General features: G+C 32.8%; 2 protein-coding genes across 2 annotated transcripts in view; both read right to left on the bottom strand.

The window, feature by feature from the left end:
* The window catches only part of LOC123321602 (3-hydroxy-3-methylglutaryl-coenzyme A reductase-like), a 59,028-nt gene extending 37,807 nt beyond the window's left edge, over positions 1–21,221 (bottom strand). The window contains exon 1 of the mRNA XM_044909287.1: positions 20,977–21,221. The gene's annotated coding sequence lies outside the window, so the exon portion shown is untranslated. The remainder of the gene's footprint in view (positions 1–20,976) is intronic.
* LOC123321604 lies at positions 3,243–4,493 on the bottom strand. The gene has a single exon (XM_044909290.1). It carries the CDS (start codon positions 4,484–4,486, stop codon positions 3,428–3,430), a length of 1,059 nt encoding a protein of 352 aa, XP_044765225.1. The 5' UTR covers positions 4,487–4,493; the 3' UTR covers positions 3,243–3,427.
* Positions 21,222–25,311: the final 4,090 nt, after the last annotated feature.

Raw genomic sequence — 25,311 nt, 5'->3', positions numbered from 1 at the left:
TAAAAACTTTATGAAGTAATCTGATTCAACTCGATGAAATAATTTAGGCAGTACTTTTTATCAGTTTTTGTCAAACAAAAGGAGAGAAGTATTGTTTCCAGCAAAGATTACCGAGGATATTTATTAGTTTTCGTTTTGTAATAGACAAAGTAAAATCGGACAAAATGATGAATAAATACTTGTTGAACCTTGATGCCTCAGTTTAAAATGCCTGAATTATTTGATTGATTCGTATCTTGAATCAGATTCTTTCATTTTCAAATTAGCTGATGTTTGTTCGATGTCTTTTTAACAACAAGAAAGAATCATTTGATTTTTTCCTCTTTATAGAGAATCGCATTGTGTATTTATTCTTGAAATTGGTATGTAGTAGGAAATGACATGAATTTTATTTTCTAAGGTTGAAAATATTTAATCACATTCAAAGAAATTTTTTTTATTGGTATTATACAGGGTGTCTTTGACTCGTACATATATTTCAACAGTAGATTCTTGAGGTCAAAAGAAGCACTTTTTTCCTTCACCATTTTTTCCTAATCAGCTCGTTTCAAAAGATGTTTAAAAATCATAAAAAATGTTATTTTTCGTTCTATCTTACAAACGGTTTTATCGAATGAAATGAATTTCGGAATATAGTTTTTCATTTATTTGATGAATCTTTTTCGAACACAAGATATCACCCACGCCTTCCAGTTTTCTCATTATGACCATTACGTACCATAAAAATACCAAAAATTCCCAAGAAAGAACCCAACTCCTGAAACTAAGTTGGACGCTATCTATATATTTGAACGTTTTGTAAAATTGAAGTATTCTTCTGCGCTGTTTTCGAGTAATTTGATTAATTTGTTTTAATTTTTAATTTGTTAAAAAATGAAAAATATCTGTGAAATTCACAAAATTGGGTACTTTAACCCAATGCAATTTTTTTTTAAAGATCCACAGATATGTAGTGTCGCAGATTTACCTAATTATTTCGCAGGTAATTTTGTTTTTCCATGGGTGGCACAGCTCATTATGAAAACTCAAAATGATTCTATCTTTTTATCAGGGCCGAATAGGAAAAAATAGTATAGGAAAAAAGTGTTTCTCTTGACCTAAAAAATCTACTGTTGAAATATTTGTACGAGTCAATGACTCACCAGATCTAGATTATAACTAACTTTTATCATTTCCCCGAAAATATATTGAAATTTAAAAAAGAAATGGCCGATCAAGATTTGTTCCCGGATGAATCTCATAAATCTCATCCAGCTCATATTTTATTCATCCGAATTAAATCTCGAATGTTATTCCAACAGCTGGATGAACACCAGGATCAAAGACTCTGACCAAGGTTAAGATGATAACGATACGTAATAGCTATCGGATCATTACAGAATTTTTGAATAAAAGAGAAAGTTGTATTGATGGGTCTTCTGAAGCAACATGAATCCGGGAAATTTCCATAGAAATGGGAGATGAACAATTATATTAATTAAGACCTTCGAACGAAATGGGTTATGTAGTTTTTTTATGGATGCACATTGGCATGCATAATGGGTCGGATATTTTTTTACAAACTTCGGAAACGGTGAGCTGAAGGAAAATAAACGATGAGGAAATGTTGAGAGATTGGGATTTGGCCATGGCAAGAATTAACATCATGCTCTGCAAATTGGCCCATAAAACATAATGGTCTAAAGCATTATTCTAATAGAAAAGTGGGTCTTTCAATTATACTATAATTAAATGGAATAATATAGGACTCCACGAGCTTATACACATGTAACTTCTAACGTTGATATTTCTGTGGATGAATATTTCCTTTACTTGACTACTTGCACTTGGGTCTGCAATCTGCTATGTTGTTTGCCATTTGAAAAGATTTAATTGCGTGTTAGGAAGGACGTTAGGGGTAGAAAAAGAAAGAAAACACAATTTCAAAGCACGTTTTACATTTTAGAGCCTAAAATGTTTTCATAATGGTATCCCACAGACAAAAAGTTCAGGGAATGCCATTTGGAATAATGGACTTATAGACATTTTTAAAGGTTATATAATTTAAAAAAAAATAATACATTTATCCTGAACGGTTTTCAAGATATGATCTTTAGTTAAAACTATCATAACCATGAAATTTAGCCTACGTGAAAAAAGCACAAAGATAAGTTATACAAATTGGAATATTTCTAAATCAGGATTTCATGTAGTTTCAGAATATGATATAAAATGGGGTATTCCCAATTAAAAAAGCATCGTGCTTAACCACTTTCATCCCACACTATATGGTCAACAATAATTTTAGTCGATTCTGCCAAAGTTTGAATCTTATTCCTAGCCCAAAATTTCTAAGAGTTATAGATCGATCACAGTTGACTCACCCTGTATGCTGAAATACTATACACAAAATCTCCAGATTCTTTTCGATAGTAGGCAAAGTTTTTCTTATATTTTCATCTCATTAATTACCAAAAGTTATTCAAAGGAATGATGATCACCAGGATCAAAGAACCTGACCAAGGTTAAGGTGAAAACGAGACCTAATAGTTATTGGACCATTATAGAATTTTTCGATAAAAGAGAAAGTTGAATTAATGGGTCTGTTGAAATTACACAACATGAATCCGGAAAATTTACATAGGAATGGGCAAGGGAATGAACAAATTCATTCTATCGAGAGGAAAATTGTTGCTTTAATGCATCAAATCAGAATGTTTCATGTTGTATGTTTGATGTAGTTTTATTATTCCAATTTATCGATGATTTTCTGGTGCTACACGATAGACCATATGATCATAATTTTGAATACTGAGGTTTTTTTGTGAGCTGTATCAATTTCTTTTGAAACTTTCTATACGATTCCTATTTCAACATCTGTAACTCAAGGAATAAGAATAAAAAATTTTCGTTTATAGATGTAAAAAGTTATTTACTAACTACTAGAAGCATTTTTTCAAAATAATATTGTCTAACAAAGAATATCGGTGTCATTTGAATGATTGAATGTCATATTTTGGAGCCTTTGTCGAGAAAACCTTTTCGGAGATTTTCAATTCATCCTGTACAAGAAAAGTTTTTATAGGGGGCATAATAGATCTTCAGGTTGTAGTGCAAAATCTGCATCTACACTTCATTGTCTAATTATCCATGCTGTTTTTATATTACTTATGAGGTAACGTTTCAAAAAATTGCTTATGAGATAAAGTGTAAGACTTATAACGCCATTTCTTTTTTTTTAATTTGTGTTTTTGGCTCATCTTTCGATATCAGCCATCTGATTAGACATTAACAATATTAGGGTTATACATACATAGGATTTAAACATTTTGGGATTCACGAGGATACAATACGCAGAGGTGCTCATCAAAGCGATTTTTTCTTCATACACTTACAAGACTGAGCAACGGACCAGAGGAAGGGAATATAGGGACTGAATAAATTCTGGCTATATAATCAGATCACTATTCTTAACAAATTTATAGACTTCATAATATACCCTTGGGTTGTTGGTAGCCATTATGCTGCTGAGATTAAAAGGGTATTTGGTTTTAAGAATCGAACAAATATTTATTATTGTAGTCTCAAGATTGCGTCGGTTTTTGGAACACCTGAGAATGATATGCTCCAAATCTCCAATCTCTCCACAATCACATAGATTGTCAGTCTTTTTCCTGATTTGGTGCAGATATTTGGGGCATATAGTATGACCACTTCTCAATCTTGATATCACTCGGACAAAATCTCTGGATTCTACCTCTTCATTGATTGAGCGAGTAAATTGTTTGTTATTAAACCAAGGGTGTTTCACCGGTATAGGCTGGATTGATTTATAATGTTTGGCCTTTGTCTGAGTGTTGTAGATTCCCTCCCATTTTGCAAACATAGTACTCTTTATGTGGGGTATAAGATCTCGAGGTGAATAGATCCTGCACTCCACTATATCCATCCTTGAAGCCTGTTTAGCTAATTCATCCACTACCTCGTTTCCCTCTATTCCCACGTGTGATTTTACCCATAGAAAATGTACTTGTAGGCCCCAGGATTTCAGTTTGGCTAGGGTTTCCAAAATGTATTTATGAATGATTGTGAAGGTATAATCAAGCCTAAGAATTGAGAGGGAGGATAAGCAACTGCGGCTATCAGATAATATTAGGATTTTATCAGAAGCAAATTCTTGGTATTTTTCTTCCACATACTCCAGACTCTTGAATATTGAAAAAAGCTCTGCTGTAAATACTGAATGATGGTTGTTCAACCTGAATTTTCTATTTATGTTCGTGGATGGATCATGAAATGCACATCCCACTCCATCCCGAGACTTTGAGGCGTCAGTGAAGATCTGATGGAACCCTTCATAATAAGTCTCTATTGTGTACAGGAAGTCGACTTGGGCATATTCTGCGTATGTAGGGATGTGGATCTCTTCCAATCGACGCAATAAACCATATTCCAGAGAAAATTGTACGAGAGATTCAGAGGATACAATATTATCTTTTACGTCCATCAGATTGTAATAACTGTCGACCAATAATGGGTTCTTTTTAAAAATCCAATATTTGTGGGTTAGAGTACGAATAAAGAGACTATGGACTTTGTCCACCAATGATGAACCCAAGGAGATCTTTTTCAACATGAAGGTCTCCGCAAGGTATTCACGGCGAATATGGAGTGGGAACTCTGCTGTTTCTGATAAAACCACTATGTTAGGTGTACTGGGTAGGTAACCCATACATATTTTAAGGGCCTTGCGTTGTAGGACGTTCAGTTTTTCAAGAACACTTTTGCTTGCGTCTCCATAAAAAATAGAACCATAGTCAATCACCGATCGTAAGAAGGATCTATAAAAAGTCAAACTCGTTGATTGGTCTGCTCCCCATTTATTGTGACAAATGTAACGCAAAAGTTGAATTATCTTCGCTGATTTGTTGCAAAGATAATTTACATGTTCGACCCATTTGAGTCCGCTATCGAGAGTAATTCCCAGAAAACGAATTGAACTCCTGTAAGGAAAAGTTACACCTCCTATTTGCACTGAATTTGGAATTTTCATCTTTTTTTTGGTGAATGTACAGACGGTAGACTTCGTTGGTGAGAGTTCGAGTCCTGAAATATATAAAAATTTCTGAAATTTTTCCAGAGGGATTTTTAAATTATTCATATTCTTCTCCTTGTCAACATCAATGGTATAAATACAAAAATCGTCTGCAAATTCTAAAACTTTAATTGTTGGAGACGAGATTTCCTTTCCTACTCGGTGGTTATGAATAATGTAAAGCAAGGGAGATAGTATTCCTCCCTGAGTTAATCCTGCACTGGTTGTTCTTGGTCCTATGAGTTCTCCATTTATTCTGATGAAAATTTTCCTGTTAGAATACAAATTTATGATGAATGAAGTGAATCTCGCAGGCAGTCCAATATTCAACATTTCAGTCTCCAATACGTCCAAACAAACGTTGTCATAAGCCCCAACAATATCTAAAAACAGAGCCGTTACGACTTTTCCCTCCATGAATGCTTCATTTATATCGCCATTTCTAGATATTTATATATATATATAGATTTATAACGCCATTTCTAGAAACACGAGATCTTCATTTTCACTCCCTGTGTTTAATAAGATACGAAAAAACACATTTAGAACGGAAAAATCTGGATCTAGGAGGGAATACAAACAAAAATACCTTTTTGCGAAAAGGCCACAATCCACATTGTACATCCCCTCAGATTCCTTTGTTCTCAATGTATTTCTTTATATGTCAAATCAATTCGAAAACCACAAACGGTTCTCATATAAATTTTGGATCATTTTCATCCTCCAATTCTGTAATTGGTCGATTGACGGATATTATGAAATGTTGGATCATCAACAACCTAACAACATTTCATATAACAGTAATCTAATGGAGTTTTTGATGCATCATTAATCGTAGAACAAGTTAGTTCGAATTCTTCATAGAGCTTACGCAATTTTAAATTTAAATGTAGCTGTGCTTCAATCTTCTCACAGATATGTTCATGTACTCCAATTTTCATTATGGTTAATTATTTGGATCATGAATTTTTCGAATAGGGCCCCTTGAAATATTTAAGTTTTGAGACATTAGTAAATTCAGAAAACAAATAGAATAATAGAACTAATTGATGTGGCTGATACTTGATAGAAATCCATAATTGAACTAAAATCAACATAATAAGATTTTCACAAAATTTTCAAACCACGATACGCTATTACAATTGTGCTCTTGAGATAGCGAAACATGTGTCGTGATTTAACAACTCCAGTTAGTAAAAACCATATACTTCTGTTTTTAGATCTTTATAATTAGTGATGAATCATAACTAGACATTCAGATTGGATCAAAGGTAGGTCTATACGAGTCGAATTTTTATGGGTAATTAGAAAAACAATGACACCAATTACTAGACTCTTCCATTGTTAGGAAAATATTTTGAAACGAAAACATTCGCGAGTAATAAAAAATATTTCAGGTTTACGGAGGCCAATCAATGAATAAAAATGTCGTTTGATTGCCTAGATGTTCAGTGGAGTGCAATCTAGTTCCTGTATTTCATCAAAACTGAATTCATTTGAGCTGAATCTATATGCGAGTGAAAAAAGACATCCTCAGCAATGAGCTAATATAAAGTAGCGAATTTGCGAAAATCTCAGTTTCATAACAGGTAACTGTTAATTATCTGAGTGTTATCGAAATAGCCAATTATATTGCTTGATCCCTTGATCAAATGTCTACTATCCTGATCTGAGGTAACTATGACGACATACATATTACACTGTGGTACATTGTTATTACATATTATATTTGAGGAAATTTTCCATAAAGGTTTCAGGTTTCTCCCTACCCCAAACTCACTTTCATAAGAAACACTTTAGTCGAAACGAAGCCCACAAGGTTACTTTCAATACCCCTCGATTCTGAAAAAATTTCTTCATCTTCTAAATAGCTTAGTAAGGTACGAAAAATCCATATCCAAAATTCCTTAAATTGCGAGTACTTTGCTATAACAAAATCATATTCAGCTTGATCAAGGTAAAACTGAGTTCCTTCAGCATCTAACAGACGAATACAGGATAGTTTTACTAATTATTCATGAAGGAGATGAAGAGACCACTACAACTACACTTGCCAGGAAAGGACACAAACTCCTTTCAACGGCACAGAACCTTTCTGTGGTATAGGCAAATGTAGAAATAAGTTTTAGAAGGAGGGAAAAACAGAAAGAGAAATCCTCTGGTGGAATTTTCCTGGGTTGGATCATTCCGAATAGTTTTTTCGCAATTTCAATATTGTGAGATGTAAGAAGTATCAGAAAGCCTTCATTCAAACTTATTCCAAGACTTGATGATGACTGAAGAAAAAAATAAATAATCATAGGTACATAACTTGTTTTTCAATTGCATTGGGAGGAATATCATCTCTGCATCAAAAATCTTCTGCTGATCTTGGTGGAGGATCACCCTCGTCGTTATAAATGCCTTCAGTACTCAAATTAATAATAGCCAAATCTTGCTTTTGACTGGGAGGGTCTTTCGACTAGGTCCAGTCTTCAAAGTGATGATTCTTCTGTTCTTCAGTTGTTCGAGGAACGTTACAGGACCCTTATATTGGTGGATGGTTCGGATTCGGAAGAGAACATTCAACAGAGCAACAATTATTAAGGCTCACAGAATACATTACAGAGGGATTCCAAAATAAACAAGCCACAGGTCTTGTTTTACTAGACGTCGCCAGAGCATTCGACAGAGTAGGGCATGAAGGATTAATATATAAGATGAGATGTGCTGGAGATTCGATCAAAATATGCAAGTTGATCCGGAATTATCTCAAAAATAGAAGATTTCACGTGAAAGTGGAAGGAGAATGCTCCACAACAAGAGATATAGAGGCTGGAGTTCCCCAAGGGTCAGTACTTGGGCCACTTCTGTACAAAATATAAAGAAGTAATAGAACGATTTCTACAAGAAACCATTGACGAAACAAATGACTGGTGCATAAAGTGGAAAATCAAACTCAATGGACAAAATATAAAGAAGTAATAGAACGATTTCTACAAGAAACCATTGACGAAACAAATGACTGGTGCATAAAGTGGAAAATCAAACTCAATGGACAAAAGAGCCAAGCAATATTACTACAGAAGAGAAGACTGCGACCCACAACGAATCTAGAAGTTGACGGCGAAGAAATCGACTGGTAAAATGAAGCCAAATATTTAGGAATAACGCTTGACAAAGGACTTACTTGGAAAAGTCATATCAAACAAGCAATCGACAGAACGAAAGCAGCGATGAATAGACTCTACCCTCTGATAGGAAGAAGAAGCCACATGTCGAAAGAGACAAAATTGAAGATAATCGAAGCCGTTGCTAGGCCTCAACTGACTTATAGATCAGTTGCCTGGGGTTTCAAAAAAATTCAGGCCACTGAAAACAAGCTGCTTCGATGTGCAATAGATGCACGTTGGTTTGTCAGGAATAGACAGATTTATAGGGACCTAAAATGGGAAACCATAATGAACATGAACAGAAGAGCAGAGAAATTATTCGAAACAGCGAAAAACCATCCGAATCAAGAACTCAGGAGACTAGTGGACTACGACCCAGAGGAAGACAAAAGGAGAATGCGAATTTACCGAAGGAGACCAAGAGATCAATTGAATAGAGATTAAAATAAGAACAGAAACTTATTGAACAATCCAATAAAGTGTTATCCAATAGAGGATAAACACATAAATCCCAGCACGATAGTGTGCGAGAAGAAAACCGACTAAGAGATGAACGGTTTATAGGCAAATGCCCCAATATTCAAGAATCAGTTAAGGGTTTTTATTGGGTCTCGAGCTCAGGAGAGTGAGAATTCCCACACTTGTTCCCCCTCAGAAGAGGGTGGTTCGTCTGACTTGCAGATTTTCCCCCTGCTACACCAAAATAAAAATTGGTGGATGTTATATGATAGGAACAGGAGTGTGTTACGCTACAGGATCGCCAGATTTTGAATTAATTTTGGATTATGCATTAGGAAGAGTTCTTACAAATGTTATTTTTTCATTTTGAGCTACCATTAATTGAAAAAATCAATTTCTTCTGGGTGTACCACTGCTAACGTCACTGGGTGTACAACAACCATTCTGTTTCACGCTAGGCTATGCGGATTTTCAACGATTCGTAATGGTCTCTGGACGTGGAACAAGCAGCGTTTCATCTTGGAGGGAATGTGACAATATGTTAGTCATAAACTTAGGTATTCTCATAAATTTAATATCGCGGAAGAGCACAATCATATTGGGTACAATACTATCGTGTTTCCAACAACGATAAATTCTTCACTGGACAACAGCTCTGACGGATGACCCAGGGTTCCTTCAAACTACAGTTAGGAGGATGGAATATGGCCACATTTTTCAAACTTTCACGATCGATTTCGACACACACACGCATCTATTGAACTCCATTTCAACCGGCCGGATGTTCAGATGCCTTCGCATAATTCTGAAGCATGAGGCGTTGCTTGAAAAAACTGAGATTCCCAGTGAGTGAGGCAGCGTTTCATCAATTTCTTCGTACTAATAACCCACTGAGTTTGAACTTCTGCCAGGAATATGAAGAAAAGAATACGCAAAGTTTGTTTTCAGCATCTATAAATACATCAATAAAATGATATTTGATTTTTACTAATAAACTAAATACTAAACGCGTGTATCAATTTAAATAAGGGACATACAGGAGGAGAATATCAGAAAAAAACCGATCAGATGCCTTTCGAAAACTAAAATCCTATAATATTTGCTTAAAACAAATTTGTATACTGATCAAATCTAAATATTAATTTAGTAAAGTACAGGGTACAAATATTCCAACAGTAGATTCTTGAGGTCAAAAGAAACACTTTTTTTCTCTACCAATTTTTCCGAATCGGCTCGGTTTAAAAGATACAGACTGTTGAAAAACTATAAAAAAAATATTTTTTCAGTTCTACTTTACAAACAATTTTATCGAATGAAATAAATTTAGGAAAATAGTTTTTCATTTATTTGATAATCTTTTTCGAACAAAAGATATCACCCACGTCTTCCAGTTTTCTCATTATGACCATTACGTACCATAAAAATACCAAAAATTCAAAGAACTCAACTCTTGAAACTAAGTTGGGCAAATACTGAAAGTATTCCTCATATTTTCTCGTATAATGCGCAGTTCTTGAGTAATTTTATGTTCAAAAATGAAAAATATCTCTGAAATTAAAAAAATTGAGTACTTTCACCGAATGCGACTCTTTTTAAAAGATCCACAGATGTGTAGTATCATAGATTTAGCTAGTAATTCTGAAGGTAATTTTGTTTCCCCAGGCATGTCATAGCTCATTATGAAAACTTAAAATGGCAATATCTTTTATCGAATGAAATGAATTTCCGAATATAGTTTTTTCATTTATTGTGATCTTTTTCGAACACAAGATATCACCCACGTCTTTCAGTTTTCTCATTATGACCATTACATACCATAAAAATACCATAAATTCTAAGAACCCAACCCTTGAACTAAGTTGGACGCTATCTAATGAATATTTGAACGTTTTGTGAAATAAAACTGTTCTTCATATTTTCTTGTACAATGCATCGTTTTCTATAGTAATTTGATCTTCAAAATTTCAAAATAACTGTGATATTCGGAAAATTGGGTAATTTGGCTGAATACAACTATGTTTGAAAGATCCACGGATGTGTAATGTCACAGACTTAGCTAGTTATTCTGAAGTTAATTTTGTTTTTCCAGGAGCTATATATTTTCATCAGATCCGAATCGCAAAAAATGGTATAGGGAAAAAGCGTTTCTTTTGATCTCAAAAATCTACTGTTAAAATATTTGTTTGAGTCAAAGACTTTCCCATAAAGTAAATCAGTGTAACTGTAACTTGCATCAATAGATTCGTTTGAGTGATTTCAATAATTATATTTTCCATCCAAAAACACGTGACACTATACATGAGAAAGAGAAAGAAATTAATGGAGTGAAGATCACATTTCCTTTGGATATTCCTAGCTCAATGAACTATTTGAAGGTGAATTGAATAATAATAGTGAATTTCCGGAATTCTTAAGCTGGTTCATTTCCAGACCAATTAGGTTTGAATTTATAGATTTGTTTTATTCACGTATATTCCTCAGTTTCCCATTACTATCTTGCTTTTCGGCTATTAGGTGTTTAGCATAATATGTGAAATCCAAACTATTATTATTCAGATAACAACTATTATACTCTGATATTCTAATTTCTTTTTGAGGCTTATTATTTAAACTATTCAGACTATTTTGTGACGAGGAATTACCCCTTTTTAGGCAACTATTCATTTACACCCTGGATATATTGACCAGAACATTCATATCGTCTGTGAGAAAAATCATTTCAATCAATTACTTCAAGGTTTACTAGAAAGCCAATTTTTTATTCTCCGAGGAATAAAAAAGTATTCCTCTTTCGATTGAAATTAATAGTTTATTCTGTGTTGAATGTTTTTGTTTCTATTTCATTCAATTCGTCATTTTGGATTTCCTCCATTAAAATTGTAATTATATAATGATCTATTCGATTGTGAACAAATAAAACTCATCGTTAGGAAAAACCATACAAAAAAGTATATGTATACATAATTACTTTTAATGAAATGAAACCAGAATTCAGTTCCATATTATTTACTCTACTCAGAAAAAGTGGTGCTTCCAACAATTCCTAAAAAAAATCGAATTCCTCACATCTCTCCAAATTAACGTAATGGTTAATGTTGGTGGCATTCGCAGGATAGTATCAGTGAATGATTCCACCCTTGATTTCGTCTGGAGTGTTTTAAAATATTGGTCCATCCAAAACAGAATCGAGACAAGGAGAGATTATCCGCTATTTTTAGAAAGTCGGGAATGTTCACATATTTTCAGCTAAAGTGGAAGGAAATGCGAGTGCGAGTCTTGAAGTATTTCTTGGTCAATTTTGAAATACTCCAGACACCACACGGCAGTCAGGAGACCTAATTTCGTTGAGACTTGGCTAGATATGTTGCCGATTATGACAACATATCAGAAAAATTATTGTGATCTGAAATATTGAATAATTTACACTTTAGGATGTTATAAAATTTCAGTACATTTTCTATTGTGAGTTTGCTCTTACAAAAGGAAATTAATAATTAAGTCACCTTGAAAATTTTCAATAGTAAAAGAAAAATTTCTACGACTACTCGATGAATCAAGCATGAATTCCATAAATTAGTGCTTCCAGAAACTGATTAATTGAATAATTGATAACGCTACTGCTTCCAGCTAGTTGCTTTAATCGAATAAAAAATCCAGGAATGAAATATTGAACATCATACTGCGGAAATTATTCAAACTGGAATTATAAACTATCATTGAGTATTAATTAGTTAATATGTTATTACTCAAATCTCTGATACAATAAACGTTACTATATGTTCTCAGCACAATTAGTTTTTCAGTACGATATCTATACAGAGTGAGTAAAAAGTGAAGCGCATTTACTATTTTATAGATGTATGCTGTCAATTTTATTTTGAATTACGCAATTTTTTATGTGTAAATGAAGAACTTGGGGAGTTCTAGGATCTAGAAGGTGGTAGTTTAGATTTTTAAATGACAACCCTAACTTTTTGTACCAGAGATGGATAGACCTTTCTTTGCTGTGGGTGATTTTTCATTGATTGATGTATTTGGTTTCTTTATTAACTCTTTTTTCATTATAGGGAAGAAATGGTAGAACCTTGTGAGTTCGAAGCCTCAATTTCTTCACATGCCTTTTTCGCAGAGTGGTAAGTTGAAAAATGAAAAAAGTATCAATTACAATTTTTAATTAAGATTTTTATTTCAGATAAATAATTACTACCCTACTGAAGAAGCAAGTTTTCGATAACACTTCAAAAACACCAATCTCTCCTGAAGTTTGTAATTGATCTTAAAATACATAGAAAGAAATAAAAGTTAGAATTCAATAAGTTTTACAATTGTACCCCTATAATAAAAAAAGTTGATAAAACTCCATCAATGACCGAATCATTCTCGGCCATTTTTGGCACAAAAAGTTAGGGTTGCCGAAAAAATCAACTACCCTCTTAGAGGGTGCATGGCAAACTCATGACTATTACATGAAAACTCAATTTAAAATAAAATCGATCTGTTCGAACATTTTTCAACAAAATAGTAGTATCGAAAATATGAATTTTTTGCGATACTTTTTACTCAATATCAATTTTCAAATTAATTGAAAATAAAACTTTTCCCTTAATTTTTTTAATAGTGATTGAGGGTCGACATGATGGTAATGATGAGAATACAGGAATAAAAATGTAATATATCTGTCAAACTGAGGAAAGTACATTAAAACTACTGACTTTAATGTGACAATGAATATCGGATTTCAGTCTATTCCTTGTTAAAATTCGATACAGCCATTGAAATGAATATTGAATGTTGCTCTCATAAAAATAAGTATTATTAAACGACAGAACACACGATGACAAATATCGAATAAATGGTCGAAATTTGTCATTGAGAATTTAACTCATTTCATACATTCCTGCAACTCAAAAAAGGTAAAAAATGTCGCCTTTGACAACAGAGAGGTATTTTAGAGTACCGATCACACTATTAGAAGATGATTAGACATTTAGGTCCATGAATTACAACAATATTCATAATAGAAGAAGAAAAAAGGTGATCTAGACTTTTTCTATAAACTACTAGAGATAAAATGATGAGCCATAGAAATATATACCATCGATTCTTTCAGCGACGTTTCGAATCTCTTATTGGGCCTCTTTTAGGATCAAAAACAGAACAAAAGTATAGAAAATACACAAATGAGACGAATTCAATGTCATATTTTTACGTTTCAAGCACTGTTTTACAGTCTTCTGATCGAAGGATTCGATAATAGGAAATAGGGAAAAAAAATAAAAGTTTGAGAACCACTGATCGAAATCATTCAGCTTCCGGAAACCAGAAGCTGAAATACTCATTCTTTCAATAGATAATAGTGGGGAACCTCACTGTATACATTATATCCATTCTACTTTTGCAAGATTACAACAACGTAGTAATATGCTAATATTTTTATTTAACGATTATATAATTGATTTTTTGCCAATCTTCGTTTACTGTTCCGTTATAATATATTCCTCAGATTCTCCAATCTTGTCCGATATGGTGAGAAACAGGTTTCACTTTCAATTTACCGAATCAAATTTTTGTATGAAAGCTTAAATATACAGGACGGATTTGAATAAGACAGACAAAATGAGTTTTTATATCCCTTTCTTTCTTTTGAGTTGAAAAATTCTTATAAACTTATATCTCAATATGCATCATCTCTGATATACAGAGTGTTGATTTTTTCCTGACTCTGTTTCCGGGATATATGTGAAAATTAAAAGATATAGCTAGAAATGAAAAAAAATATAACTAGGTAGAAGAATTTCTCTCTCAAAAAAGTAGGCAGTGCAAGGATTGAGAAATCTATCGTTTTTTCTTGAAAATATAAGGGTGTGTTTACTTAAATTCGTAGCTCAACTTGATATACTCGATAGTAATAATTAAATTTTCATGCTCTATAAGAAAAAATTCATTCCTTTTCGGAGATAATTATCAAAAATGCAGTAAGTTTTCTGATGATTTGATTTTTTCAACTGGAGAGTAAAAGTCATGTACATTACATGCCCAGATTTGAAACACCCCTTGAAATAATGCGTCATTCAGCTCTAATCCTCTAATTCTCCACTGAAAAAAAATTGAGGAGATAGATTTGGACGGTAAGTACATGTGATTGGAAAACCCTCTAGTTATTCTCTATTTGTAACCTTTTTTCCAGCACTTCTAGTCCGAAGTTTCGCTATCTTATGATTGTAATAATAATGAATCCACATTAAAAAAAAGTGCTTCGAAAGTAGCCCAAAATACCTTTGAGTGGAGATTCAAGAACTATAAAAATAGTGTCAGTACATATCAATGACACGAAAACTGATGAAAAATTTGTTTGGATGTTCACATCCAAATCATTTGTGATGAACAATTTTGCCATGAGGCTATAGACAGCTTGAAAAAAGCTAGATCTATTTATCTACTCTAAACGAGAAAACATGAAGGATACTTTTATTTTACAAAACGTTCAAATCTTCATTAGAAAACTTAGTTTCAAGAGTTGGGTTCTTTGAGTTTTTGGTATTTTTATGGTACGTAATGGTTTTAATGAGAAAACTACATTACGAAATTCATTTCATTCGATAAAACTAGATGAAGATAGAACTAAAAATCACATTTTTTTTATGATTTTTCAACAGCCTGTCTTTTAAACCGACCTGATTCGGAAAAAATGGCAAAAGGAAAAAGTTTTTCTTTTGACCTCAAGAATCTACTGTTGAAATATTCGTAGGAGTCCTCGCCCTGTATAATTCGGTACTGAATTATGAAAATCCAATGAAAAAACATGAGAAATTCGAAGAGGGTTCAATAAAACGATCAATTTAATCGAGATATATTCGAAAGCATTCCACAGCCCCCAATGAGAATGTTTATGTGATAAAGCTTTTACTGTATATTTGGGGATTGCCAACATTCGATTAAATGAATAAAAATAATCGCGAGTTCTTCATATAAATATGATGCTGGATATGATTTTTGGACGTGCTTTACATGAGTTATACGGTAAGTTAAGTGCCTTACAATTTGATGAAGAACTCCGATGAAAGGTTCAGCCCTTGATATGGATCCAAAAGCTCAGGAATGAAACAAATAAATTTATTCAAGAAAACGATATGAAAAATACTTTTTCCGAATTTTATTTTCAGCTGATTTTCATTAACTGATAGGTGATTATAAATAAAGCGATAAAAAGCTTCAGACTTCAAGTACGAGCTTGCCATATTTTTAAATATTTTGTATCAATTCATCGAGCTTTCATTTTATGATGAAAATCAGATATGGGTAGTGTTTTATTGTTTTATGAATTTATATTGTCGTGAATAATCGTCAATTCCATATTTTCATTTGGGAACGTCCAATAGTTTTCATTCATCGGCGGCTCAAATCAATAATGGTTCATAATGAAAACTTTCTTCCAATTACGTAATCTTTGTTTTGAAACTTTGAGTTGCTAACCCTGAGGATCTTTTTGCAACCAGCTCATTACCACATTATATATTTGAATATGAATTAGGTGTGCTGTGCTCTTTTCCTTTTTACTATCGAGAACCATCGCTTGAACTTCGGTTTTGACTTTATTCATTCGTTTCGGTGAGACAAAATACGACTTATTTTAATTCTGTATTATATACGTGACATGCCACCGTTTCTTTGACGTTACACCGTTTTTTCAGTGCTGGGATATCTTGAATATTTTCGCCAGAAGAAGCTATTAGTATACCGCTTCTCTAATTTCGAAACGTATACATTCTATTAATATTCACTGAACGATAAGTATAAGGTTATGGAAGTGCGTGCTTTACCTACTTCTGAATACAGATACCTTTATTGCATCGATTCAATTATTGCTAAGAAGCATATGACTAATCAGTTTTGAGTTGTATAACTTGAAAATAATTAATTAGACCGTTTAGCTAACAATATCCTTACATACCAAACTCATCACTCAGAGCTCTTAGTCAAGAGGAGTCTCAGACCATACAAATGTGAACTGGATTGAAAGAAAAACTGATCAACTACGTAATGTCAAAAATGTACGAAAAAAACACTGACCATCGACGTCATACGATTAAAAGTCAATGTACTCTTCTTTGACATATAACCACCTTATTTCATCACAAATAATAAAACTAAGTGTGAAGGCTCTGTATTCGTTACCAATAAAAATCCTCATCAGATATCGAAATACTGGTATCACTTGCATGCTTTTGCAATAATTCCACGAAATTTTTCTGGCACTCTGACAAACTTCTCACCTACTAATTGAACCTTGACATTTTCTTTGCACATTTTTGTCCAACAAGCCCATGAAAAGTTCTTTCAGATGATCAAATACCTATCAACTGTAGCACAAATAGAATTGTAGTTGTGAAGATAAAGTCAGGTCACAGAAAGGGATTAACACGTCATTACCCAATTTTCACTTGAATCGTGAGATGTGTCGTTATTAAAATGAATTTTTATTATACAATTCAATCTATTAGGGTCCTTTTGTCATTTGAAATAATGAAAGAATTATTCGTTTAAGAATGTAGGTTCTTTGAATTCCTATCCTATTGTTATTTGTGTTGAATGGGGGATTTGAAGACAAGATTGTAAAGGAAATAAGTAATGTTGAAGTTGAAGTCATAGATTTATTATTCTTCCAATTTATTGTTAGCGTAGCCATGCTCTCCTGATTGCATCTCTGTTATTGAATGAAAAATGGAATGGGAAGATTCGCATGTCATTTATGAAGGACAAATCGTTAATTATATTTCACTCAATATATGAGTGTAGGTAATTGAAAAGCAATAAATTTTTTTATTATTTGAAATATGATTAAAGTTATTCATCAATTTGAAACACCAATGGACACTGCAACTAGGTTTACAATTTACAATCACAATATGCAGGAATTAGGTGCAAAATAATTTGAAGGGTTCATTGCAGAGCTTTTACCGAGGTTTTTACGTTGTAAAAAATAGAACAGGAACAATAAGGGAATGCATGTTCATTTTATTTATATTCCAATTGCCTTTATTGAATGAATTAAGCAACCTAGTGTTTTCGTAAAATTATTTTGACAGGAATGAAATTCATAAGAAGACTTTAACTGGTTCCTGTGGATGTCAAATAAATATTCCATTTATTTTTTATTTATCTAAAACGGCTATATGAGCAACAAATTACTGAGAGCTGATTCTAGGTGTGATTCAAAAAAACTTTTTTGAATAGTGAAAATATATCCTTTCATGACCCCTGATCTAAATGGAAATATTATAATTACAATGTGTAAATGAATAGTTGCGAAATAATTCAAGGGGTTACCCCTTTTCAAAAAATTGCATGGGTCTATCATATCTTTTTTTGAGCCAACTCTGCTTAGATACAGCACCTTATTTCGAGAAGGCAATAAAAAAAATTAAATTCGAAGATAATTCCAGCTTATTGTATTATTATTATAAAACTATTGATACATTTTTTTCGAAAACTTTCTGCAAAAAACTACAATTATAAACCTATCAAAAATCAATTTTTCAACAGTATAATCTGAATAAGGATAAAAGTTACTTGAGGAACAAATTTTAGGGATGGCCATTTCTAGACCTTGCAATTATAGGGGAACACCATTGTCTTAACTGTATCTCTAAGCAGGGGCTGCTCAACAAAAAATCATATGAAAGATCCACACTATTTTTTGACAAGAAATAAGTGTTAAAATTTTATCGCAACCATTCATTCACACCCTTGTGTGTTAATTATGCTTCATTTGATCTCAATTTTTCGTTTATTTGTGGAGAAATATGAAGAAAAAAGCCATGTTTATTTTGTGTTTCGGAAACTTTGAGTTTTCAGAAAAAAATTTCACCCTGTTTGTGAACCTTAGCATCAGAATGTTTCAGTTTCGAAATGGAGCTTTGAATGACAGCAATCAATATTTTGAAAAGATAATTATTATTGAACTATATTATCTACCGAAATTTGGGTCGACAATAGAGAATGCTGTATTTGTGAATACATTGATATTCGTGTAATTAGTGTTTATATAGCATCTCGTTATCTTTGAAACTCTGGTAAAAACGATTAATCATCACCTCAATTTTTTTTCTTACGAAATTTTAACGGGTTTAACGTCCCACTTGATGAAGGTGCATTTGAAACATGTTTTGGCTGTATTCTCCGAATAAAGTATTTGAATATTTGATAAAATTTTTTTTTGAGTGAAGAAACATTCAATCAATTCTTCAGATGACATCAAAACTAACTCATAACCAAGTATTATATCTGAAAATTTTCATTTCGTGTAATTTTCTCGATTTCAAGCAATTGGTTGTAATGTAATGCCTTAAATCGCATTTCAATGCTGATCTACAAACTAGTCTATTCATGCTAGTTCTAGAGTTCAAGGAATCAACCTCAGAAATCGACTTCGCTTCACATTTAAAACATACAGAAATCGCCTAGTCCGTGAGGATCTTTAGTCCGATTATTATTGTAGTTCCGGTTCCACAATTCACCTGAGGAAAGTTCCCGGAGGCGTATTAGATATCGCTTCCGGATTATTTTGCGTAATTTCCATAATTCCGATTAGCGATGAGAAAACTCATCGGATTTTTACAGAAATTTCCAGAAAAACACCATTCCATATGCTTTAAATAATGGCACTCGATGTCCTTATTTCCAGTTGTGAATTTCCGAAATCTCACAAGTAAGATTTTGAATCGGAAACGAGAGAAAAATTCGGGGAAAAGATTCCATAAAAAGATGTAGAATTCAGAATATGTTTATCTTGAAATAAATTGTGAATACTGTGTTTGAGAATTTTCTCTCACATTTCTAAACGTCTAACATTTATATTCCTGACGATTATTTTCGTGAATATGATTGGAAATAGGAAAATTGTTAGTCAATATCGAATTCGAAGTTTAATCTCTACCCAAAATATCATTGATCATTTATTTTTTTTACACAGAGTCAGTCTTTGACTGAATCACATACATATTTCAAGCGAAGATTGCTGAGATCAAAAGAAACACTGTTTTTCTTCACAGTTTTTTTTTCGAGTCAGTTGAGATACAGGCTGTTGAAAATCCATAAAAATGTAACTTTGAGTTATATCTCACAAACTATTCTATCCTGTAGCATGATTTTCAGAATAAAGTTTTTCATTTATTTGATTAATCTTCTGCAAACACAAATTTCCACACACATCTTCCAGTTTCTTCATTATGACCATTACATACCATAAAAATACCAAAAATTCAAAGAGCCGAAGTCTTAAAAGTAAGTCGAATGCTCTAACTAGTGAATATTTGAACATTTTGGAAAATAAAAGTATTCTTCATATTTTCTCGTATAATGGACTGTTTTCGAGTAATTTGATATTGAAAATCTTTTTAAAAGATCCATGGATGCGTAGTTTCACTGATTTAGCTTGTTATTCTGAAGGTAATTTTGTTTTTTTAGGGGTGGCAGAGCTCATTATGAAAACTTAAAACGGCTATATATCTTTTTATCTATGCCGAATCGAAAAAAATTGTGAAGGAAAAAATCTACTGCTGAAATACATACTTTTCACCTAATCTTCAGAGTAAAAAATGACAGAAAATTTTTCATGAGACGCAATAAAAACATTTTCCGATTTCTACAGAATATATTATGAAACTAATTGTTTTTGATGATGATATCAAAATTTGACAATTTCACCAGTGGAACCTATTCGAAATTGATTAACTTGAGGGATATTCTTCGTCTTCTACTTACACTCAATCCAATTTCTTATAGAAAAAAGCACCAAAGAAGTTCCCAAATTATACTTTCCAAATAATCAAGTCAAAAAACGAGAAATAATTTGCGGCTTCTGAACAATTTTACTCTCTAACGACGAAATAGATCGCTGACAGATTATTTTCAAGTTCAAGATCGATAACAATTACCTGCGTTCACGCAAATGAGCCATCACAAAAGTTTGGACAGAAATAATGATTAAGTGGAAAGTGGAAGAACTGTAAAAAAAGGCAATTTCCAGTAGAGCCATCTTCAAATCGAATTTCACCCCTTGGACCTTCCATCACCAGTTCGAATTATTGAAAATCCAATTGGGATAGTGAATGAAGGATGGAATGTTGAATATGAATAGACTTTCTCGATTTGGCGCGCAAGAAATCGAAAGTGTTATTAATCATGATCTGAATAATCTTAATTTTTTTTACATAATATCAGTTAGATCGAATCATCATTACGTTATTCGATAATAACAATCTTAGATTGGGTAGAAAAAAATTTATTTACCTGGTTTCAACTTCTAATATGTCACAGAAATCAAAACACTAAATGATAGGACGTCTCTCAGTCTTCTTTTTTATACGTGCACATTGGTTTTAATTTAACTTCGTTTCGAAGAGCGTTTAATCGGGTAATAAATATTTGACAACTGTTAAGAGTACCTAGCTACGTAACACTATCCACTAAACACGCGCTAAATATCACCTCGTGAAAGGTCCCACCTAGCTTATACAGACTAGGTATCGAATGCAACTACAACTGACATGAGAGTACGAGGCCGCTGGCAGAGTGCCCCAAGATTTCTCCCCAGCAAGCTACCCACCTCCCATCCATCATCTTCAGGAGAATTAGTCTCACCATTGACTGTTTACACTTATTTGTCAGACGACCTGGCGATTCTTAGGTGGAGCACTCACACGATTCCCAGAACAATAAACAAATTACGTATGCCAATATTAGGGGGTGGTTTAAGACCCTATTAGTCTTTGTTACCTTTGTTACAATTTTCTGTATTGAAATGTAACAAAGTTTAAGCTCGCAAAGGCTCAATTTGAACTGATATATGAGTGCATCTGACAAAAGCTGAAAATTCCATACAAGCTCGGAATTTCAGAAATATTTATTCATAAATACTTGCAACTGGTTATAAGGTGAGTGTATCTATGAAACTAGGTCGGAGTTTTCTGTATTTACCAACAAATATGAATAGATCTGAATCGATAGGTGCACTGAACAATTGATCCAGTTTCGATTGACTCTTTTCTGAAGATACTGAATAAAACTCAATAGCCAATGACAGAAAATTCCAACAGAACTGATATATGATCGGAAAATAAAGGGACTTCATAAACTTCACCAGCCCCTATTACGAAAATTCCGAAAATTCAAAGAAATAAGTGTGATTTGTGACTTGCACCTAGATATTTTTTTTCTTTGGCAAAAATGATGACCCCTTGACATGCCCTTCATTGAGTTGAATCATATTCATTAATTTTAGAAGTAGTTGATGTTTGTTAAATATCTTTTTAATGACAATGAAAAAGAATTGGATATTTGATACGCTTGTGTAACTTCTTACCCCTTTAAAAATAATCCTAAAAAATTAGGATTACCTACCATTTAAAAAAATTATCGATGACGTCTTATATCAAATCAGGAAACATTTTCTTACAACAAAAAGTGCGCAATTTAAAATACTGATCGAGTTCAAGACTTTTAACAGCTCTAAATCCTGAAAATGATTGCTTAGTGTAGGTTTTTCAACCCAAGAATTTTACAAATACGTTGTCTACTCTCCTAGATTCTATTAAATTTTTTTCGAGCTCAGTATATGTGGTGCCCATTTCAGATTTTCTACCCTTAATATCCTTTCCATCCCCATCCTGCAAGTTATTCAATTTCATCTACGAAACAGTTCAGTTACCAAGGAAATATGTTTACCTGAGTGAGGTTACAGAGGGGTTGCGTTTCTCAGAAATTCCAACCGAATCCCATTGATGAAAGAAAACTCCCACTCATCGACTTTTATCTCGCACAATATCTCCTTGGATTGTACAGAAGGGAGGTTATTAGTATGTAGTTCGGTGGATCGAGTTGTGCTAAGAACAGATTGGATGCACCATTAATCGATTTGAGAAAAGCAAAATGCATTTTTTGTTCATTTGATTGTGAGAATTATCGTTATCATTTCACCCCTTGGTAATTAGTTTTGACAGTATACTTGTAACACTTTACAGAACAACTGCCTCTTCTAAAAACAATTCGTTGAATGCTGTTCCCTCAAGTTCAAGAACAGCTATGGTTAATATAGATCAAATGACATATTTAGTAAAGAAAAACCTAATTTCAAAATTTTGTTATTTTGAATATTGGTATGGTTTCATAATAAAATATTCAAAAATATTTTTTTTCAACTCACTTAATAATTCACGAAAATTGATATTCTCTTAGAAATTTCTTACTCATCTTTGTCTTTGTCAGTTGACACTTACACTTACACATAAAATTTATTGAGATATTTCTAATATTTTGGCTCAGTTTCATGGAATTAGCCGAATAAATCCTTCAAAAAAGTTTCCTTCATCCATTATTCAAATAGTAATTAAAGAGGATAAGCGAATGAAATATAGTAGTAATTTCTTCAGATAGTTTTACTGCTTCGCTTCAGGTCTACACCTGAAGACACATACAGACATCCAGCGAAATGATGTGTCAATCAGCAATCAGGTCTGAAAGATGTCAATTTTGTAATTTATAGTAGGAAGCGTCTTTCAGTTGGAACACCGTGTATACAGGGGAAATTCGGATTTCCAAGTATACTTTTGTATACTTTTGCCTTTTTGGAGTTGGCCACTTTTTCGAGAAATTTCATATTTTTATAGTTTTAACTAGAGATCATATCTTGAAAACCATTCGATCTAAAGGTAGGATTTTTTTAAATTGTATTACTGATGAGTTTTCTGCAGTTTTTTGGATCACTCTGGAGTTGGTCAAAAAGACACTGCAAATTTTCGAAAATCGCTTTTAAATAATCCATTTTTTCAAATGCCTCTGAACTTTTTTGTCTGCTGTCCTCATTCTAAATATGTAAATATTTGGGCCAGAAATGAATTTTAACTATTCATTTTATGCCCAGAATGTTTCTTTAAAAAAGAGATTACTCACTATACTAGGGTACCCAACAGACAAAAGAAGTTCCGGCCTACCATTTGAAAAAATGGACTTATGGACATTTTTTTGAGGTCATTTTCGAAAAATCGCAGTTTGTTTCGGACCAACTGTAGGGAGATCCGAAAAACTGAAAATAAAATGAAAACTTTTCAAAAATTCAATAAAAAAATCATACAATTTTTCAAAACCAACATAACGCTGAAATTTATCGAAAAAAGAGGTCTACGTCGAGAAACACAGATATAAATGATGACAAATGGACTATTTCGAAATCAGAATTTGATGTAGATTCATCATACCATTTTTTATAAGTTGAAAATTGGGCATTCGCATTTGAAAAAACAGGATGATATCGTGTTTCACCACTTTAGGACCATCCTATAATGTCAAAAATAATTTTAGCTTATACGCTAAAAGTAGAGTCGACTACGCCAAAGTTTGAATCATTCTCCTTACCCAAAAATTCTAAGAATTATCGACCGATCGAGCACGGCTGATTCACCCTGTATACTTTTTATGTTATTTTTTATTTCAGTCGAAATAATATCGAATTGATATTTTCCCCACATCAAATTTCTGCAAATGAGGTCGTAACCAATGATTAATGCATTTTCCATGTATCTTTTCAATGATATGAGAATTGCAGAAGTTTTCCACTGAAATTACTTGAGGAACACGAATTTCATTTAAAACTTTATTGAAAGCAAATGGGCGATCGACCAATTCAGGATGAAACATTTTAACCGAACGAAATATTTCCTGTTGACCTGGGTTATTTCAAAATGAATGTTCCTTTTGAAGAAATCATTTGTTGTGTAAATTCCCATCCAATAATCATCACACCGCTCGGTTTGTCCCCGTTTTGTTAAAACATTTTTTATCGTTAAAATTGCGAATAGTTCAGATTTAGAAATGGATGCAGAATTTCGTAAATTCTATACTAAAAACGACGGTCCGTTATTGAAAATTGTAAATGTATTTCATCAGTGGTTAGTATTTCTGATACAATGAGTGAATATCCTCTTATTATTTTCACTTAAACGTGGAATTTGGAAAAATACTTTTCAGTTTCGCACAATGATTTCGAATAATTTAAAAAAAAGATGTTTCCTCTGTTAATTATTCATTTCAACGGTATATCTTGTATGAATATCCTCCTGTTGAGTTTGCAGTGACCAGAGCGTTTGAATTGACAGAAAAAATTAACGAATTCAGGAGAGTAAAAGCGCGTTTTTATATGGCCCTTTTTCTAGCGTCCTGTACATGTGTTTCACTTTGTGCATGTGTAATTTTTTTTTCTGGATACATGGAATATTAAGATATTAGATATGTCATGAAACAAAGTTATTTACTCCAACGCGGATCCCATTCATTTATTTTGTTGTTTCTTAGGGTGACTTGGGAGAATGCCGAATAGATACAAGAAAGAGGTGCATTGACAGCAGGATATATCCCCATTCTTCGGAAGATATTATTATTTACGTTTTTTCCACAAAGAAATCACCAAATAATGAAAGAAATCAAAGTGTCCTTGTTTTGTTTAGGTTTTTTACATTTGAGTTGCAATATATTTACTGTCGCTGTAATAGGGGTTTATCATTTAATTTCCTTTCCGAATTTCAACTATATAATCACAAATTCTAATTTTTCAAAACTATACATCGTACCAAG

Source organism: Coccinella septempunctata, chromosome X, assembly GCF_907165205.1.
Source record: "Coccinella septempunctata chromosome X, icCocSept1.1, whole genome shotgun sequence".
Lineage (NCBI taxonomy): Eukaryota > Metazoa > Arthropoda > Insecta > Coleoptera > Coccinellidae > Coccinella > Coccinella septempunctata.
This window is presented reverse-complemented; position numbering and strand designations above follow the sequence as displayed.

Coding starts and splice junctions, on each gene's coding strand:
- LOC123321604 (XM_044909290.1), bottom strand. CDS start 4,486: ATGGACGTAAAAGATAATATTGTATCCTCTGAATCTCTCGTACAATTT.